General features: G+C 40.9%; 1 protein-coding gene across 2 annotated transcripts in view; it reads right to left on the bottom strand.

Moving 5' to 3' along the window:
• stk40 (serine/threonine kinase 40) overlaps window positions 1-21,908 on the bottom strand; it is a 78,604-nt gene that overhangs the window by 50,586 nt on the left and 6,110 nt on the right. For both annotated transcript variants that reach the window (XM_043717907.1, XM_043717909.1), the window contains exons 2-3: window positions 2,590-2,716; window positions 657-742 (exon numbers count right to left, since the gene is read on the bottom strand). In XM_043717907.1, the coding sequence (XP_043573842.1) occupies window positions 657-742; window positions 2,590-2,716 (213 nt within the window). The remainder of the gene's footprint in view (window positions 1-656; window positions 743-2,589; window positions 2,717-21,908) is intronic.

The raw sequence follows: 21,908 nt of genomic DNA, 5'->3' as shown, positions 1-21,908 counted from the left end.
GACAGCCATTCATCCTGAGAGAACCTGGACAACAAATGCGTCAGCAAGAAAGCACCAAAGTTCAACTCAATCAAGCCTTTTAATGCAGACATGGTTTTGCTTTCCCTGGGGGCTTAAAAAATGTACTGTAGTAACTAGATACAACAGTAAAATGTAGTTACAAATAAACAGTGCAGACTTGCTGGCACTTGGAGATACACAAATATCAGTGACTGAAATTTGGCCTCATGTCAGCACCTTCCTAGGTAAGGATCCTCAAAGCAGCGCAGCTGCAAGTGAGGAGATCAGAATGGCTTTGGAGCTCAACCTTCACTGGGTTAATGTATCACACTAACATGATAACATACTTTTACTGTAAAATATGCTTTGCAACTATATTATGCTGTCACCTTAGGAACAATAGTTCTTTGGAATATTTTTGATGTGTGATGGAAAGGTTTATAATTGAACTCGGACTCTTGTGGTATAGTGGCAGTGTTGCTATCTCCGAGCCAGGAGGTCCAGGTTAGGGTCCCACCTGCTCTGGATGTGTCATAAAATCTATAAACATATTGGTTACAAAAAAAATCTGTAATTGAACGTATCAAAGTATATTTGTTCTTCCATGAAACAGGTTTTTATTTTAAGTACAGTGTTAGTCGGCTTTCTTCACTTACTTTTAATTGATAGAAGTCATCTGTTCCATCTTTTCTCGCCAAACACTGAACAATGCTCTGTACAGGCGAATTTCCCAAACGAGGACCTAACCAAGAGAAATAAAACTGCTTTAAAAGCAAAGCACACACCCTAGAGATTCCTTTCAATTTAGTGGAAGGCCTATGACTAACTCTCAATTACATAAAAGACTTCCCCAATGTGTAGGACTTCTTACTCATTTCAAAAATCAAGGTCATTTTGTGTAATAAGTGCCACTGAGAACAGTTCAGCAAGTGACTAATCGTTTTTGAGTCACTGAAAACCATAAAAACAACATACAGCTGACAAGTCCTGCTGAAGGATAAAGTTAATTTTCTAATCCGTTTCAGGACACAGCAAAGCAACTTTGTTATTTGTTTCAAACATGCCTTGAAACATAAAAATAAAATTGACAAGAGCTCAAGTAGCTCTTTAATCAGAATAAATTTCCTTCTCTCCTCCACTGTTCAAGTCAAATCTGGATTTACATGGCCTGGTCCTGCAATCAATTCTGTCTGTGCCTCCATGTTGGCACGTTGCTCAACCTCATGTGATGTCTTAACCCTGTCCTCAATCAAAATTTCCAGCAGACAACCAATGGAGACAGAAATCCCAGGCGATCTTTCTCCCCCCCTCTGCTTACACCATCAGGTTGGAGTTCTCACAGGTCTTCGACAATAAAACTGCGATAGGACACAAAAAAGCTATGTCACAGAAATAAACCATTCAGCTCATGGTATCTCTCCTGACACTAAAATAAAAACAAGCTGCCCACTCTACAGTATTTCAAATCTGCTAATTCACCTAGAGATCAAACTCAGGAATTCCTGGCCTAGCAAACTCCAGCACAGATTATCCTCCAGCTTCTTCACATGCTCAAAATGATTTGTATTCAGTTAGCCACCCTTGTGGTAATTTACCAAACCTGTGTTTTGGAAAGAACAATCAGCTTTTTTTTTAGATTAGATTACTTACAGCATGGAAACAGACCCTTCGTCCCAACAAATCCACACTGACCCACCGAAGCGCAACCCACCCAAACCCATTCTCCTACATTTACCCCTTCTACTAACACTATGGGCAATTTAGCATGGCCAATTCACTTAACCTGCACATTTTTGGACTGTGGGAGGAAACCGGAGCACCTGGAGGAAACCCACGCAGACACGGGGAGAATGTGCAAACAGTCAGTCGCCTAAGGCGGGAATTGAACCTGGGTCTCTGGCGCTGTGAGGCAGCAATGCGAACCACTGTGCCGCCCACTCAAAATACCACAGACTCCCCGCGTGACAGGCAGGGACACTAACCACTACACTACCGAGGATTGGATCAGCTTCACCTTCAACAAAAAAATCTCTGCTGGCCGAAAGTACAGCTACCACCGCATCCTCCAAACCACTACGGCTCAAGTCTGGACATTGGAGTTTGGTAGGATATTAAAACACAGTTGATTACATTCGAGCAGAATCTCTGGTCAGTATTTTTTATACTCGAGTCTGCGCACAGACTATTTTGTTATGGAGCTGCTTTGATGGTTCCATTCAGAAAAGCAATTGGTCTCCCAGCCACAGAAACCAACTGTCCCAGGCGTGGCTACCCTTTAACTGAGCTGATCTTACACAAGCATGACTACTGGCCTCAGTTTCCGAGGTGACTGAAGGAAGGGCAATAACCTATGGTCCAGCTGATCACAGTCAAAGACTGAAAACTGGACATAACAGGAATATGCACTATAGCAGAAATCATCTGTCAACACTCACCATCCCAGCCTGCTCATGAAGAGCAGCAAATAAGGGGTAAAGGGTGCCTCTGGAACTGAACACGAAATAAGTTCAAGAGCAGAAGGGATATGGTAAGAAAGCAAATTGATTGCCCAACACCAATATTCAAAGAACTGAAATTGGATAAACTCACCCAAGATGAATGGCCCAGCTCTTTTGCTGTTACTTCCAGAGATTCCTGTACAAAGAGCCTTTGAGCGTGCTGAGGATTCACCAGCTCCTCTGTCTGCTGCTCTCCTCTTCATCCTGCAGTCTCCACTCTAAAGAGAAGGAAACATTTTGAACCATTTGCTATGCCTAGGTTGATTCGACAGAATTATTTTAAAATGACCCAAACAAACCTGTTTAACAAGATGCAAATGATCTATTTCATATACACAAATTAATCCCTATAAGGATCTAAATTGGGTTTGGCAGCTCAGAGAAGCAGAGGCACTGACGCTGTGAGAGAAGCAGTGGTAGTTGATGTGCTGCAACCAGCAAATCAGTCATGAAAAGGAAGAGTGAGTAATCATACAGAATCTACTCAGTATCATAATGGATGAGCATTTCCATGAAATTGTGGATATTTGATTATATATATCCCTTTTGTCATGAATTATGTCATAGCAAATTAAACAGTAAAATTAAAATGTCAATAAAATGTCATTTTATTCTTTAAAGAAACATGGAGTAGCTTCCCAGTAAAATTGTGTTTAGCATCCTTTTGCCTTCATCTGCTAAACGCTTGCTGCCTTTGATTATTTTTGTCTATCAGTGTTCTTTCCAAATTACGAACTACTAATATCCTGACAAGGAACCACTCTATTGCCTTTTCTCTTGTACTGAGCTGAAGAGAATTTTTACTTGACACATGGAAAGTGATATTGCACCCTCCCAGAACGGAGCACTTGCAATTACGTTCACCCTCCTTAAGTCGAAACCTAAAGTGCTGACAGCAGCACAATGATTTTGGATTGTTCATTCAGTTTAGGGTGATCACGTGATTAATTTTCCAACTTCAGTATTTCAAAGTTGATTATCGACGTTATGATTCAAGTAAACAAAAAACTTGAAGATACTTATTAAACAAAGATCAAGTCTATTTTAGTTAAAGTGGAAATTTGCTGCTGTCGTGTTTACAGAGAGCTAGGTTTTCACTGATTGAAAAAGGTACAATACACCACAAATTTGTGTGAAAACAGGATATGACTGATTGAGAGAAACTGACTTTTAACAAGCCTGAAATCTCACTCTCAGTGGAGTCTGTGTACTCTGCTTCTGTTGTCACTGCATCAACTATGAAGCTTGGAGAGGCAGTAGGAGTCTTTTGAGCACTTAAACAACTTCAATTTGCCCAAGTTCTCAACCACTAACTGCAAAACAGTATGCTTCTCCTTAAAAGGATTTAACACAAACTATTTAACACATTCTGAATAAATTGTGATGAGCATTTCAATGAACATTAAAATCTCAAAAAGAAAATGGATATTTAAAAGAATCTGCAGTGATTGTAACTAGGTCAGCCAAGTGGATCTCAGAATATGAGTTGCCAGATTGGACCAGATTAACAGCCCCAATCAAAGAGCCCCGGCTGACAGATAAGAACAGGAATGTCAAACATCTTGTTCACCTGGAGATGGCAAAGATCCTCCTGGATAAATAAAGGGTGACTTGGTGATGGGATACCAGCGTCTGTGGAGTTACTTCAGTGGCAATGAGAAAAAAAGCACACTCCTGAAGAAATTCATTCGCAATAGTGACTGAGTTTTGTTAAGCATTTGTGGCATCATGTTGTTATTTGGGAAGCATGACCCCTTCAATCCTGCCAAGGACTGGGCACAGGTATGTGGAAAGAATGTGTTATTTTCTCCTGAGCAAATTATTTTGGGGCAGATGAAAAGCAATGACCAATTCTCCTTACAGCTTGTGGACCCGCAGCTTTTTCAGTTATTAGGAACCAAACATTCCCTGAGACACCACACATTAAAATCTTTCAAGAGTTGATGGATTTAGTTAAGGAATTTAATTACCCAAGCTGCCTCTAATTCTGGGATGCTATTGGTTTTACCTGACAGCTCGAGAGATTTGACTAGGTTAACACAACTTACAGAGACATGTGACTTTGGTTTAACCCTTAGTAAGATACTGAGAGATCATCAGGTATGTGGGGTTAATGGTTTAACCATGCAAAAGCATCTATTAACCGAAGCCCAACAGGACTTCAAACAGTCACTAGAACTGGCTTTACCATTGGAAAATGCAGCAAGTGGAGCATGATTTGCAGGGTATTCTGATGGAAATGAGCACTGTCGCCATTCAGACTGAGCTTGGGGAACACCACTTGAGTGAAAACAATTGCATAGCCTCACTCAGGACATATGCTGAGCAGATGGACTCGAGGTCAGGCAAAAGCAAAACCCCAAAACAAAGCCAAGCCTCAGCCAAATGGTTAAATTCTCTTCAGGGATAGTTCTAGCAGAATTGCTAATGGGGAAAATACTTTGTAGCAGGTTAAATCAGATCTCCCCGGACCTAGGGAGGTTGAAACGGCATCAGGGATGTAGTGATTATACTGAGGTCAGTCAGGTGATCACAGAATGAGTTGCCTGATTGGACCAGATAAATGTTTCCAATTAAGGAGCCCTAGCTGACAGACATGAACAGGTTCCGTTCACTCAGAGTTGGATGAGAGGGAACTGGATTCATGTTATGGAGTCTCCCCGTGTAAATGAATGGCGACTTTGTGACTGGATACCAGTCTCTGTGGAGTTACTTCAAATCTCTTCTCTGCAACAGCACAAACACTATCGCAAACACTAGGCTTGTCCCAGTTTCTAGAAAACCACTTTTTTCAACTCAAACAACACTTCAGAGTATTCATTTTCTCTTCAAAGAAAGTGAGTGAGGGGAGGGAAGAGGAGTGAGAAACTTGTGATCATAAAATTTTTCAACCAGTACATTTATAGATGCAACATTGCTCTTAAATTTTTTAAAGTTTAACGTAACATCTTAGTATGCACCACTAAACCTAATTTTGACTCAAACGTTACATTAAAAATGCATCTATCGTATGCTTCTCATAACATCAGTATACTCTTTGCCCAAAATCGTAGACCATAAGACATCAGGGCAGAAGTGGGCCTCTCAGCCAATCAAGTCTGCTCCAACAATCAATGAGATCACTGCTGATCTGATAATCTTCAGCTACACTTTCCTGTCTTTCTCTCATAATCTTGGATGCACTTACTGATGAAAAATCTGTCTATTTCAGTCTCGAGTATACTCAACACCCTTGTCTCCCTAATCCGCTGCAGTAAAGAATTTCAAACTCACTACTTTCGGGAGAGGGAGAGGGAGAGGGAGAGGGAGAGAAAGAAAGAAAGAGAGAGAGAAAGAAAGAAAGAGAGAGAAGAAGAGAGAGAGAGGGGAAGAGAGAGAGACTTAAGAGAATGACCCTCAAAGTCTGAGGTCCTCCCCTATGGTCCCAGACTTTCTCGAAGGAAGAAACAACTTTTCTAAAGACCTACCCTGACAAGCCCCCAAAGTATCGTACATGTTACAGTAAGTCACCCTTGCAGATGTGTCAAGATTATGTCTCCAAAATGACATTATTATGTATAACTTTTGTGCTTGCAATCTGTGCAGCAACAAATACTGTGTCATATAACATGGATTAAAGCCATCATAGTCATGCTATCTACTCTGCTGCTGAACGAACAGGGCCTCTATACCTATAACTACACTACAACACACAGAAAGAAATTCAAAAAGACAATGCCCATGAAAACTGGCTAGAGTAGACAGACATTGAATTTTATCTATCAAAATAATGCTTTTTTTCCTCCCCTTCAGACCTACAAGTGCCTTTGGGTATTGATCTTATTCTTCAGCATTCAAGGTTTCAATTCAAGCTTACACATTCTAAATTATAAATTACACAATGATTTCTCCATTCACATGTATTGGGTAACTAAGTTAGAAGGTGGTTGAGGCACCAGTTGGTCATTTATTTCACAAGAGCAATGGTGATGAGTCTCATGTAAATTTTCCAAGAAATAACAGAAAGCTTCTCAAAAATGAACTGCTGGTTCCCACATAATCACACAATTTAGTTTCAAAATACATGATGCATTAACACACCCTTCTTCATGCAAGAGGAGTGTCTGCCTCGTCCTTCTACAAACAGCTGCATTTTTCTAATAAAAGGCCACAGACCTGCTCCTTCTGTCTGCACAGACGCTACTCAAATCGCTGAGTACCTCCAGCCTTCGTTAGAACAAAAAATTGTGAATAATAGGGGCCTAATCAAGTCAACAAAACTAGCAAGAAGGTAAGCCAAATTTTGAGGAATTAAAGAACAGAAGAGATGTTGAGAAGCCAAGTTTAGTGTAGAAGATGCAGCAAGGAAACTGAAGAGAGAGGTACAGAAAAGCTGTAGTCCAAGGACTAGAAAGTGAATGATGCTACAGAAAAGATGAGAGTGAATAAATGTTATTCATGCATTAATGATAGGAAGACTAATGAAGATGAAAATAACGGACAAGCAAGATTATAGTACCGGTTAAGATACATTCATCCGATTGCAAGATTCCACACTTATAAGGACAATGCTGGAGAAGTAGAATTTACAACCTATAACTGCTCCACACTTCAATATATAGTTTAAACAGTTGGTTCTGCAACAGCACGTGTTTCTTCAACTTGAATTAGCTTTAACGAGATTGAAGAATTTAGAGTGAACACAAACTTTCCTTACCTGGATTGGCTAAAACACGATTCCGGCTCTATTAGTTTAAATAGTGCAGCTATTGCGTGATTTCCCTATATTGCGAGATTGCACGAGAACGGGACTATTGCATTATATCAGAACCAACTGCAGTTTCAACCTGGCAGAGCAGCATAATGAAATCCAGAGAGGCTGCACCACACTGACACTATCAATACAGCTATATGCAGTTTAAAAGCTAGCAGGGCACCGGTACCTCTTGTGTAAGCTGAAAACAGGCTTCATATGATATCTCAATCCATTGCAACTTGCTATATTTTTATAACATTAAATCACTTAATTAATACAAGTATAGCTTCTCTGGCAGTTTAAAACATCGATCATTTACAGCTGCTTCTGTTTAAAGGATATGACTCTAAATTCTCATGCTTCATTGAGGTTTAGCAGAGCGGGTAGAAAAAAATAGCTTCATATAAAAGTGGTTCAAGAACCAGAGATCATAGATTCAATATCATTGGCAAAAGATCTACAGAGCTGAAAATGTATTGCTGGAACAGCGCAGCAGGTCAGGCAGCATCCAAGGAACAGGAGAATCGACGTTTCGGGCATAAGCCCTTCTTCAGGAATGAGGAAAGTTTGTCCAGCAGGCTAAGATAAAAGGTAGGGAGGAGGGACTTGGGGGAGGGGCGTCGGAAATGTGATAGGTGGAAAGAGGTCAAGGTGAGGTGATAGGTCAGACTGGGGTGGGGTGGGGCGGAGGGGTCAGGAAGAAGATTGCAGGTTAGGAAGGCGGTGCTGAATTCGATGGATTTGACTGAGACAAGGGGGGGGGGGGGGGGGAGGGGAAATGAGGAAACAAGGTGGGGGGAGGGAAAAAGATTTCAGTGAGTCCCTCTCTCACTGCAACCCCCAGGTATCCCTCTAAAAAGATCTTCAGAGGAAAACAGACAAAAATAAATGAAGAGAAACCAAATATATCAACTCTTAGAAAAACCCAGCAAAGACACAAAAAGCAAAATGATCTCTTTCCAAGCATAGACTCAACAACATTATGCACTATTTTATGAGGAGTGGTAAGGATTCCAATTGTCAGGAAAGTCCAAGACTAAAGGGAATAAACTCAGAATAAAAGGTTAATGATGATTTGAAACAGATGAGGAGAAATATCTTTTCTCAAAAGGATGGTAAATTTGTGGATTCTGTACCACAGGGAACTGTCATGGTTGGGTCATTAAGTATATTCAAGGCTGAAATAGATTTTTATTCAGCAAGGGAATCGAGGGTCATCAGGCTAAGGCAAGAAAGTGGAGCAGAGGATGATCAGATCAGCCATGACCTCACCGAATGGCAAAGCAGACTCAATGGACTGAAGAGCTTACTTCTCCGACATCTTATGGTTTTATGCAATATTAGTAGCTTGCGCCACAAAAAACAGGTACTAACCTACAGATAGGAAGCATGGAATCAGAGTTATCCATATACCCCACATGTTAACAGACAATTACAAAATAACATGAGAACTGGAGCTCTATTCAGCTGCCTCGAAAAAAAAATTGGAACAGCAAAAATAAAATGTTCAAATCAACTAGCTACAGGATTATTGAGATAAAAGGTTTAAAAATAACCTAAGGCAAAAATTATTCAAAGCATAATTATTCAAATTATGTCAGAAATGTATTGGCAGTGATCTGCCAAAATATGGCCAAATAAGACAAGTTATAAAAATCAATTCAGACTGCACAGGAGGTCACCTAATGTGCCAGGGATGGCTTTTGAAAGAGATACCCAATTAGGTTCATTTCATGGCTCATTTCCCATAGCACTACAAAATTCTCTTGAATACATCTAACTTTCCTTTTTTAAAGTCATTGAATCAGCTGCTACCATTCTTTCAGACACAGTGCATTATCATCATCTGCCAGGTACAATGTAAAATCAAACATTTCTGCACATTATCTCTGGTTCTTTCGCTCATTACCTTCCATCTGTATATTTTGCTACCACTCCTTCCTCCTGGTAATGGAAACAGTTTTTCCCACCTACTCTACTTATATATTCTACACTTTTTAACAGCTCAAAATCTCCCTGAACATTTTCTGCTTTAAGGAGAGCAATTTTGGTTTCTCAAGCAATTCAAAAACTTCCAATTCCTGGTATGTCCCAGGAGAGACCAAATATTACATTCAAAATACTGAAGTATTTTTAAAGATGCTGACTGATGGATTTTATATCTCAAGTATTTCCTGTCATTTCAAAATCCATAATTTTCTAATTTTTTTTTGTTTTCACAGTTCCTTGGATATGATGAAGTCTATGATGTATGTCACACTGATAGAGACCCAAAAGCAAAGTTCCAGTCTCAAGCATTAAATTCACCAATGTTCCCCTGGAATCTGGAACTGCAAACTCTCGGTTAAACATGAAAACTGCAGCCAAAGACTTTTCTTATAGTTCTGTTCAATCAGCTTTAAAATCTGTTTGAATAATACAGATTCAAAGCATAAAAGCAGATCAGTTCTCTCGGATTCACTATCAAATTATGCTGGTACATGTCAGATTTCACTTCCTAAAAGGCAGCGTGGATGTTTCAATAACTCCTATACATTTCCTTCAAATACTGTAAATGGAGCTACTTAATCCTTTCACAGGACTAAATTCCTGTGGTTAACACTCAAAGCAACAATTTTCAATCCCGTGAAGTCATTCCTAGGCAACAGTAGCTAGTACTTCTTTCTTAATTCAGTATTTCTTTCAGAGATAAGATCAACTTTTTTCCCGAACAAATTAGGACGATACAGTTCCACAGCATTCAACTTCAATCCAGAGCAACTTCTAACAACATGGAAGGGGAAAAATAACTATCTTACAGACATGACAGCAAGCAGGTCAGAACATAAGTTTCTACTACACCCAATTCTGCGTGTCAACACTCTAAACAACAACACTTACTGAAAAGGAACATCCAGGTTTTTAAGCCTTAACCAGTTTGTATAAGCATGGTAACAGGCACACTGGGTTCTGAGGACTAAATAATAAAGCCAATCTATTTCGCAACTGAATTTATGGTCAGCTTCACGAGTGTGGATACTTACCAATTGTCCAAATTAGATGATGTGTAATTCCAGACAAAGCATCTATAGCAATCCAACATGAAGGAATAGGACAAAATTCAATTCCTCACAATATCCCTCATGATATGCATTAAGCACAACAGTAGCATATTCAAAGCTGTACTGATCAATAACTGGTACAACTCAAACAGACAGTAGGACCAGTGATTTTCCAGCTCAGTGCAATAAGCAGTGTGAATTGAGGGGATCACCCAAACACTGAGGGAGAGGGCACGAGAGAGAGAGAGAGGGCACGAGAGAGAGAGAGGGCACGAGCACGAGAGAGAGAGAGGGCACGAGAGAGAGAGAGAGAGAGAGAGGGCACGAGAGAGAGAGAGAGAGAGAGAGGGCACGAGAGAGAGAGAGAGAGAGAGAGGGCACGAGAGAGAGAGAGAGAGAGAGAGGGCACGAGAGAGAGAGAGAGAGAGAGAGGGCACGAGAGAGAGAGAGAGAGAGAGAGGGCACGAGAGAGAGAGAGAGAGAGAGAGGGCACGAGAGAGAGAGAGAGAGAGAGAGGGCACGAGAGAGAGAGAGAGAGAGAGAGGGCACGAGAGAGAGAGAGAGAGAGAGAGGGCACGAGAGAGAGAGAGAGAGAGAGAGGGCACGAGAGAGAGAGAGAGAGAGAGAGGGCACGAGAGAGAGAGAGAGAGAGAGAGGGCACGAGAGAGAGAGAGAGAGAGAGAGGGCACGAGAGAGAGAGAGAGAGAGAGAGGGCACGAGAGAGAGAGAGAGAGAGAGAGGGCACGAGAGAGAGAGAGAGAGAGAGAGGGCACGAGAGAGAGAGAGAGAGAGAGAGGGCACGAGAGAGAGAGAGAGAGAGAGAGGGCACGAGAGAGAGAGAGAGAGAGAGAGGGCACGAGAGAGAGAGAGAGAGAGAGAGGGCACGAGAGAGAGAGAGAGAGCACGAGAGAGAGAGCACGAGAGAGAGAGCACGAGAGAGAGAGAGAGAGAGAGAGAGAGAGAGAGAGGGAGAGAGGGAGAGTGAGAGAGAGAGGGAGAGAGGGAGAGAGAGAGAGAGGGAGAGAGGGAGAGAGAAAACGAACGAGAGAGAGAGAGAACACGTGCATGTGTACACAGCTTTTATTGCACTTGAACCTCTGACTTTGAAACCCCAAACATCTTATACTGTTCAAGCCTACCTGGATGGAAGGAACTGCACGATCCATGGCTCCTGTCAGTCTGATTTTAATGAAAACTAGTAATTTGCGGGGTGTCATTAGAAGGGACCAAAAGCATCCTGCAGGAAAACAATGAGGCTGAATAGACACATGACTGCAGTGCCACATGGTTAAGGAACAAGTTGCTTTGTTACAAACATGTGACTGTAAGGCCCAGCCTACTACTTAGGGCTGAAAGTGCAACCTTGCCAGAACTCTTCACAACTCAGAAGAAGTTTAAAATGAGTTGATGAGTGCATTATTGTCTATTTGTTGTCTGGATCAGCCCATTATCCTCATAAGAATGATTGCGCTATCATACTTAACCACAGAGTCATCAAAAGATTTAAAATAATTGGTAGTCTGGTTGGGTGCTGTCACCATTTATTTCCCAAGAAAGTATTCACACTTTCACAAGATAAGCAGTTGCAAATTACTACAGCCAAAATCAAGGGTCACAAAGCATACAGCTGCATTTAAGTCAAACCTGTGCTCTACATCTTCAAACCCAGTTGAAAATCTGGTACATGAGGCCCTTTAAACCAAGCTTGACTCAGCATGAGCCCAAATTTAAAGACCGTGTCTTTCTATATATTTGACTGTGAACTGAAATGGGAAAAAAAGAACTGTTTTTAAAAGACAAGGCTTGTTGTAGGAATACTGCATTACTTTTGCAGGTGACACTTAAGTACTGTTTATAAAGCCACCTGTTCAAGCAGTAGTAAAGGGTTTGCAGCTGAGCCAGAACTAAGGACGGTGTTAAAATGGAGATTCAACCAGCAACAAGTTGCTGATTGACAACTGGTCACTAGTCCACAGACCAATGACAAAGGCATTCTGCCTGCCAACATCTGTATGAATGGGCTCCCAGGGAGATGAATAGTCCCAGACTGTGAACAAGTTACTGAGAAGCCATTAGTCTCTGAAAACTCAGGAGCTTTGTTATTCTCTGCCATAAAAAAAACACCAAATCCTGAAGAACGCCAGTTTATTTTTCCTTCAACAGTTGCTATAAGCTGAGAGTTTTAAGAATAAGTTAAAACCTTTTATAAGTGTGAACCAGTCAAATCTGTGTACCTCTAAACGACTCACATCATCTGGAGAAGGAAGATCAATAATGTTCCGATCAGCACAAATATAATCTCAACAAATCCTGTTAACAGGGGCCACTGAACTGCCTTCCCTCTGCCCACATAACCCTTGTTTTTTCCTCCTGTCTGTATATAGAATATAAAGGGGGAGGTGATAAAGTTTTAACCAGTAGAGCTGATAGATCGAAAGTCCATAATTACTTACCTGCAGCTCTAATCTACTTATATAGAAGAATCAGTCAGCTTGATAAATATGTGCTTTCTGTTCATTGAAGTCTGAGATTCCAGTATATTGGAAAATTATACGTTCTTCTAAAAAATCTTGAACTTTTGAGATAAATCTAGGAAACGCAGAGCTTGATTTCCAGCACATGATTTTGTGTTCTGCCTCACTGGATAAATCACATAAAATAATCACACTGGGTCAAAAGATCCCGGATCCTGGAGTTGTGGCACAGCTCGCTTAAGCAGATTAAAAACAATTTTAGCCAGCTCTCGTGACAGTGTTAGTGTCCTGAGCTCTTGACGAGAAAGTAGAGGTTGAAATCCTACCTGCCTTTGGAGTGGATCAGGACACGGATAATCTGGCTTACTGAACATAAAATTTATAAATTAATAGTAATTAAATTAAGAAAAATACTCAAAATGGAAAATCATCTCAACAATTAGCAAATAATAAATGTAACAAAGGCTGTGATGATATATAAGTACCAACATAAATACGAAAATTAAACAGAAATTCAAAGGGTTTAAACGAGGTGAATGGAAACTATTAGCAGTAATCCAGATTGGAGGACATGCACTAATGATTTTGAAATTGAACAGTGAACCGAAAAGAAATGTGATTATAATTTGAAACAAACTCTGTGGTAAGGAAAATAAATTTCTTTTCAGTAATTCACTTCTGTCTATTCCTGTTTCTTTTTCTCTTCCAAAGTTAACACTTATTAATTCTTGTACCAACCAGTGACCAAAGACAGCATTCCACAGAGATGTCAGACTTCACACCTTTTCAGAAAAAAGACGCAAAAGGATTTTCAATCCCACAATTTCATTCTGAAGAAAAAGGCTGCGCTCCCCAGAGTTCTCTCTGGTCTTTAGCCCTCGCTAGCCACCAACAAACAAATTATTTATTTCACCATGGGGCCTTGGCTGGTCAGAAATTAGCTGTTGCATTTTCTACATCATAACAGTAACTGCACTTCAAAAGTGTTGCTCAGCTGGAAAACATTTTCATTCTTCCAAAGGTTGCAAAAAAAATGTACTAAGCAAGCATACGTTGATCTTTATCTACAACATATTCAGCACAATAAAATCCAAAACTTCATGAAAGCAAATAAATATTTACATATGAAAGCTTCATTTATACAGTACTCAATACACTAAAGTATTAGGAATCTTTGCACAATAATATTTTGTGTGGAAGCGTGAATATTGTACAATTGTTCATTGTATTAGACTTTGCTGATCTTAAAGTAACTGGATTCCCAGTAAACCTACAGATAAGCATGAAACTGTTCATACTTTCCGCATGTAGTTGAAAATCACAACACCAGGTTATAGCCCAACAGGTTTATTTGGAAGCACTAGCTTTTGGAGCACTGCTCCTTCATCAGGTGGTTGTGAACATGTGCACGTAAACGGTAAGCAATACCCAGCAGCACATAGCTTCTTCCAAACTTTAGTTGCGACTGGGGATCTAGCTGTTTAAAATCAAAGTGAGGTATTGATAATTTCAGATCTGTCAGTGATGACAGTAATGTTAAAGGCAATTAGAAATGTAAGACACAAGTACAAGCAAACCTCAAGATGGGATTTATTTATTTCCCTCAACTGTAACTAAATAAACCTAAATGTTGCTTGGACTGCTTTACATAAGGAACAAAGAGTGTGCTACAGAGGTGGAGATTCCAGATACCAACTGAATAGGACTAAACAAAAAGCATTTGGAAGCAAAAGTTTAAATAGTGACTAATTACCACAGATTCCCAAAGGAGAACTCCCAAAACCACCAAATAACCTTACCACAGTCAGCCCCATCTAAATATTTCCAAGAAAGAGTGTCAAGATGTTATCCTTCACAGATCTTTAAAATTCACATTTGGGAGGCCAAATTACATATTTTATCAACTAATTATTAATGTGATGATATTGCCAGTACTAAATTTAGCAATTTTGATTCAAATAAAAAAGGATTGCAACATAGGTCAAGGTAGAGACTATTGGCACTTCTACACCACAAGTGCAGGCAAGTTTTCCTTTGTTGGACACATGCTCTGATCAGAACGAGTCCGGGTCTCAAAGGCAAAGCAAAGTGTTAAGGTCTTGCCATTGGATGCTGGCTTCTAGTTTTGGCAATGTAAATACAAAGCCAGTTGCGCACACTCACTCTCTGTATTTATAGAGGACTAGCAAAGACACCAGGCTTCTACTGACAGCAAGGAGATAACTCTCTCTAAACAGTGTATGATTTTACATGTGAAATGCTTAAAAGGTTGTTACAACGGAGGCTAGCATTTTACTCTAAGTACAGTTTTTTTTTAAAAAGGGTTGCATGATTATTACAGCTAAGTACAAGACCAGTATCAATGTTCACATAATCATGATTATAATCCGTGATTATTCTTTCTGTAAAATAAAATCGCACATATCCAGAATTTCAGGGAAAAGAAGTAGCAAATCACATAAACCTTCTCGGCAGGAACACACAATGAACAAAGCAGTCTTTTTGATTCCATTACAAAGCTTTTTTTTCCACAAAAAAGGAGCCAATAGTCACATCTTTAGCCTGCTTCTTAGAAACAGACCAGAATTTTTCACTCGCCACAACTGCCATATTATGCGACAGCCTACAATCATAAAGTAACCACAGCTATGACAGGAGCTTAAATTCGTCTGTTCCGTAAGGTCACTTTCACAATCTCCAACATTGTGAGCAGCAGCAATTAACATAAAAAACATTATAAAGATCAGATCACTTACACCAGGTTTTATTCATTTTCTTTGCACTCACCCCAACCAATCCATGAAGTACAGACTGGAACTGCTATGCACAGTCCAGAGCTCTCAAAGGCAGCCATTCTTGACCATTTATATATGCGTTAAGGCACCATAACCAAATCTAATATTTCCTTTATGAATGCAGTGTTCGGTTTCACTTGAAATGTGCAGGAAGCCAATTATCACACTCTTAGCCGCTGCCAAAGTTCTGATCAACTATACCAGCAGAAACAATCATATCTTGAATTGTCTGTTTGCCCAGGTATTTGATCTGTATTGGCTGGGCATATCTGTTGAGACTAAACAAACGTGCCTGTCACCTTTGAACAATGCTTGACAAAGATACTGCTTCTCATTTTAGAAAAGCAAGCTGCAGTTCTGACTGATGTTCTCACCAATGTAATAAAACAAAAGAATTGCAAATGCTGAAAATCTGAAACAAAGACAGAAATTGCTAGAAAAACTCAACAGGCCCAGCAGCATCTGTGGAGAGAAGGCAGAATTAATGCTTTGGATCCAGGTCACTGGACCAAAATGTTAACTCTGCTTTCTCTCCACAGGTGCTGCCAAGCCTGCAGAGTTTTTCTAGCAATTTCTGTCTTTGTTCGTCACCAATGTATTTATTTTGTCAGTCAGTTAACACCAGCGTCATTAGCAGCAGCAGCAAACTGATAGTGTAAACAAGAGTGTTGATGCTACCACTACTAGGATCAGCGCACAGCTGTCAAACAGATGGTTCAAACCATCACCTGCACCAGCAACACTAACTGGCCACTGAAAACAGCCTTCATAGACCGTCAACAGCAAACACAATGGCAGGAGCATTCTTAACCTTTATAGGCTACTTTTGGAATATTGCGTGCAATTCTGGTCTCCTTCCTAGCGGAAGGATGTTTGAAACTTGAAAGGGTTCAGAAACGATTTATAAGGATGTCGCCAGGATTGGAGGATTTGAGCTACTGGGAGAGGTTGGGCTGTTTTCCCTGGAGCGTCGGCAGCTGAGGGATGACCTTATAGAGGTTTATAAAATCATGAGGGGCATGGAAAGGATAAATAGACATGGTCTTTTCCCTCGGATCAGGAAGTCCAGAACTAAAGGCCATAGGTTTAGGGTGAGGGGGGAAAGATATAAAAGAGACCCAAGGGGCAAATATTCACAGTGGGTGGTGTGTGTGTGGAATAGGCTACCAGAGGAAGTGGTGGAGGCTGGTATAATTGCAACATTTAAGAGGCATTTGGATGGGTATATGAATAGGAAGGGTTTGGAGGGATATGGGCCAGGTGCTGGCCGGTGGGACTAGATTAGGTTGGGATATCTGGTCAGCATGGACAAGTTGGACCAAAGGGTCTGTTTCTGTGCCGTACATCTCTATGACTCGAGATATCATTGAACTCTACTGACTGCACCCTGGCATCAGGCGAGCTTCTTTCAGAAAAACAATTCCAAACAACACATACGTACAGTGGTTTTAAATTGGAACCTGGTGTTGTAATGTTCGCCCATCACGAGAAGTAGAGCTGATCGAACAGTGAAGTTAGGAGCCAGTACTGGAAACCACTTTAGCAACCAGTTCTACAATATAACTAGACCACAGGATATAGTGAGATCACTCCATTACACTGGTTCATTATTATACACAAAGATAAGTTATCAAATGCTCAGCAAAAACACTAAATTTCAGTGGTTCAGATACACTTGAAGATCCAAGTACCTACTTGCAAAGGAAAGTAAAGTAGCAAAATCATTTCAAACAAGACCACTTCAAAAGCTCAAAACGGATACCCACTCAACGTATTAAAGCAATTGCGAGCAGGAACAAAGTAGGACTGGACCTCAGTCATAAGGTGGGACATCCACTTTAAGAATGTTTCTAAATCTCATGCGGGGCCAGGGGGTTGACAAGCCACCCGTGCAAGCCTCCATTACAGACACTATTTCAAAAGGTCAAGGTATGATGCACCCAATCAAGATAAAAATTGGCACTACCCATTTCTGTTGGCAAAGAGTCATCAATAGCCACTCGTAGTTCAGCTGCCCCACCAAGCTGAAGGACCACCACTTTGGCAATGAGCCAGTAGAATAGTTCAGCTACATTGTAGGAAGCAGTACAAGTTTGAAAGCACATGAAGGACAGTATAAAATGAATGCCAATCTCCTCTGGGTCAGGAAAACATAGTCAATAGAGAGCTCAATATGGACATTTCACTCCAAATCAAGGAACTAGGATTGCCAAACTTTTGGTGGTCTTTCAGATCCATTCCTCTTCTGGGGCTAGCTTACACTGAATCTAACGCTTTCAAATCAGTTTCATGGAATTAATCCATCGGGCTAGTAAACAGAAATGCTCAGAAATAGAATATGGATGCTATTTTATAGAAGGAGACAAAAGAACTCATGCTAACTCAAAAAAAGGCAATAAAATGGAAACAAATTTCAAAATGAGGAAATTAATGTCAGTGAGGCAAATAGGAACAATGCATTTACAGAACAAAATTCTGGACAGGGCAAATTCCCAGACCGAATCTCCTGACTGAAAAATCTGCAAGATGGGGCCACAGCCTCAGGTTAGGGTGGGATTCCTCAACTGGAAGAAACTTCTTCACTCAAAAGGCGGCTATTATTTGGAATTCTCTGCCCCAGAAGGTAGCGAATGGTCCATCATTCAAATATTAGGGATTTGGACTTCTCAAAATTAAGATCAGTCATCACCTTACTCAATGAAGCAGATTCAAGAAGCCTTATAGTCTACATTCGCTCCTCATACTCCTTTTGTCAATAGAAGGATATGTTGCTAAAGAAAGATGAAGTAGAGTGGCAGGAGGCACTAGCAAAGCATATAAACTAGTATTGGGCCAAATAGCTTCACTTAACTAAACTTACAAACAAAATGTAAGCTATTGTTAAATGATTGCTTTGAAAGCACAACCGCAAAGGCCCAGCATGTGGAATTTATGTTCAGAGCAAAAGGTAAGTTACAGCACATAAATAAAAGGACACAGGATGAGAATGTCACTGGCTAGCCCAGCATTTATAACTAATCTCGAATTGCCCAGAAAAAGGTGAGCATCAACCACTTCCTTGAACTGCCTCAGTGCGTCAGGTATAGGTACACCCATAACGTTGTTAAAAAGGGAGGTTCAAGATTTTGATCCAGCAACAGCGAAGGAACCATGTAAGCACCAAGAGTTCATCACCCTGCACTTGCGACCATTTGAAGGAAGAAAATAAGACCTATTGCAGGGATAACCCTGCCTCCTTAAATCGGTTCCTTCAAGTGGTTGAACAGCTTCTGCTGGAATCAGAAAACAGATTCCAACTATCAATAGGCAGTGGACATGACCTTCCAAGCGTGACAAATCCAAAAACGGCAGAGACTGCCGCAGCTATCTTGATACATTACCTTCTTTGACCTCACAAAGGCCTTAGACTCTATCTACCAGGAGGGTTAAGGGAGGTCCTCCTCAATTTGGTCGCCTACAGAAATAAGCATTGTCCTTTGCTTGCTGTGTGACAATATGCAAGACATGATTTTCACCAACAATTCTGACTGACCCAATACCTGAGCAAACTAAAATCAAGCAAACCTGTGTCATCGCACCAACACTCTTCTCCACCTTCTTTCCTACAATATTTGCCTCCATTTCTGTAAAGATTCCACAAGAATGGAACTTCTTTTCCAGATACACTGGAGACCATTCAATCAAAGTTTGAGAGAAGATTTGTAGCTCGGGTGCTCGTTGTTGTGGTTCAGTTCGCCGAGCTGGGAATTTGTGTTGCAGACGTTTCGTCTCCTGTCTAGGTGACATCCTCAGTGCTTGGGAGCCTCCTGTGAAGTGCTTCTGTGTTGTTTCCTCCGGCATTTATAGTGATTTGTATCTGCCGCTTCCAGTTGTCAGTTCCAGCTGTCCGCTGCGGTGGCTGGTATATTGGGTCCAGGTCGATGAGCGTATTGATTGAATCTGTGGATGAGTGCCATGCCTCTAGGAATTCCCTGGCTATTCTCTGTTTGACCAGTGTAGTGTACAAAATCCCACGCAAGGACTGCACAAAACACTACGTAGGACAAACAGGAAGACAGCTAACGATCCGCATCTAAATGCCGGAGGAAAGATCACAGAAGCGCTTCACAGGAGGCTCCCAAGCACTGAGGATGTCACCTAGACAGGGGACGAAACGCCTGCAACACAAATTCCCAACTCGGCGAACAGAACCACAACACCATTCAATCAGCATCACGTTCAGTCCATAACCAAGACCACCTCAATGCCTATTGTCATTGATCTGTATTGTGGCCCAGATGTGAAGTTTTGACACTAAAATACTCAACCTCTTTCAAATCCCTCCACAGCTTTGTTCTTATCTATCTTTGCAGTCTCCCATATCAACACTACGATGAGGGCTGTGCCTTCAGTTGCCTAGTCCCCAAGTCTGGAATGCACTCCTTACGTTTAGATCAGAGTGGTGCTGGAAAAGCACAGCAGGTCAGGCAGCATCCGAGGAGCAGGAAAATCGACGTCTCGGGCAAAAGCCCTTCATCAGGAATGTGATCACACTTTCATTTGAACTAATATCAAGTTATGTGACTTGGTGCAACACCTTGCTCGATCACACCCTTGCAAAGCACCTTGGGACATTTAATCACAAGACAATGCAATTACTGTGGTTAGGCATTTTGAGGGTGGCATATGATCCAGAAGAAAAAAAACTACACATCTCCAAATTCCTTCTTTTAAAAAAATTCTAAGGCTAGTAATCTGCCTGTGGAGTTATTCTGCCAACAAACTAAGAGGGCTTTGTTAGCTCAGTCAGCTGAACAGACTGTTTGGGGAGCCAATGGCCTAAGGGTATTATCGCTGTACTGTTAATCCAGACAACCTGGTAATGTTCTGGCGACCCAGGTTCAAATCCTGCCACAGCAGATGGTAGGATTTGAATTCACTTCTTTTAAAAATCTGGAATTAGGAGTCTAATGATGACAATGAATCCATTGTTGGTTGTCAGAAAAATCCATTTGTATCTTTTAGGGAAGGAAACTGCCACTATTACCTGGCCTTGCCTGGCCTACAAATGACTCTAGACCTACAGTAATATGGTTGACAGTTAACTGCCCGCTGGGCAATCGGATGCTGGCCTAGCTAGCGTCACACTGATTCTGTGAATGAATTTTTAAAAATTATAAATAGGAAGGTTTACTATCTCAGACGGCAGAAGTTCCACCACCTCCCCCTCAAGGCAATCGAAATTCTAGCATCCATATTTGTAAAAATCATTTACTATCACATATACTTAGCTTATCAATAAGATGCACATTTATTTCACACAACAGCATGACAGTGATTCCTGGTAGCTTAATATTGAAAATCTCAAAAGTGGAATAGAATAGGAATGGCAGCCATCAGTACCATCATAACATGACATGGGATGTGGAATATTAGTCCCTTAGCCAAGAACACATGCTTGAGGATCAGAGAAGAAATGGGCATTCAAGAAATTTTGTCATTACAGCCTGACCATCCATTACTATGTTTGCACATCAGATTCTTGGTTTGGAAGTTTTAAACTCTGATGTCTGCACATGCTTCAGAGATCCTGAGCAGCTTTCTGCTTCAAGGCTACACACTTTTGGGAAAACAGGACCATAGTAATCTCAGCAATCAGAAACAAATTCCCATGGCCTCGGCCCTTCTAATCAACTTGCATGAGAAAACATCAACAAGCAGGCATTGAACAGCAAGCACCAGAAGAGTAAGGCTGAGCCAGTAAGCACTTATGGTTATGTGCTGCTCCACTAGATGCTCGAAATGCAAAATCAAGAGAGACCTGTGCTCATGTCTCCGAAGTGGAAAGCTGGCTTTTGAGCAAATATCAGTGATTCTACAAGTAAAATGACAACTTACAAGTTCAACGCCAACACCTTTCTCATATTAATCAATGTAGAAATCAACTTCAAGGTTCAGAGCTATCCAGGATTATTCTAACTCATTTCATACCAGTATTGTCAAAGGGATCATAGCAAAGCTGGTCAAATTATGACATAAGCATGGTATTGCAAAGGACAGACAGAGTGAGACTGTGACGCTCTTCAGTGACACTGCAGAGGTGCGAGGTTATGCCTCTGTACAGGTCAATTAGAAAATTAGAAAAATACTCAACTTGCATAAATATCATCTTGTAACTGGAAAATCCAAACAAGAAACAGAAACTTCAAATCTCCATATGATAATGGAAGCTACTATGAAGATGAAGGAACAAAGACATTCCTTCCAATCAAAGTCTTTGTTCCAGGCTTTATGAAATATAAAGCACGTGGCTATAGTGGGGGTGGCTCAGTAAAAAGATGAGAAGATGAAGGTGTTGGCGGGGTGGGGGGGGGGGGGCACACAGA

This window comes from Chiloscyllium plagiosum, chromosome 27 (genome assembly GCF_004010195.1).
Source record: "Chiloscyllium plagiosum isolate BGI_BamShark_2017 chromosome 27, ASM401019v2, whole genome shotgun sequence".
Taxonomy (NCBI): Eukaryota; Metazoa; Chordata; class Chondrichthyes; order Orectolobiformes; family Hemiscylliidae; genus Chiloscyllium; species Chiloscyllium plagiosum.
Note: the sequence above shows the minus strand (reverse complement) of the source record. Positions and strands in the feature narration are given on the sequence as shown.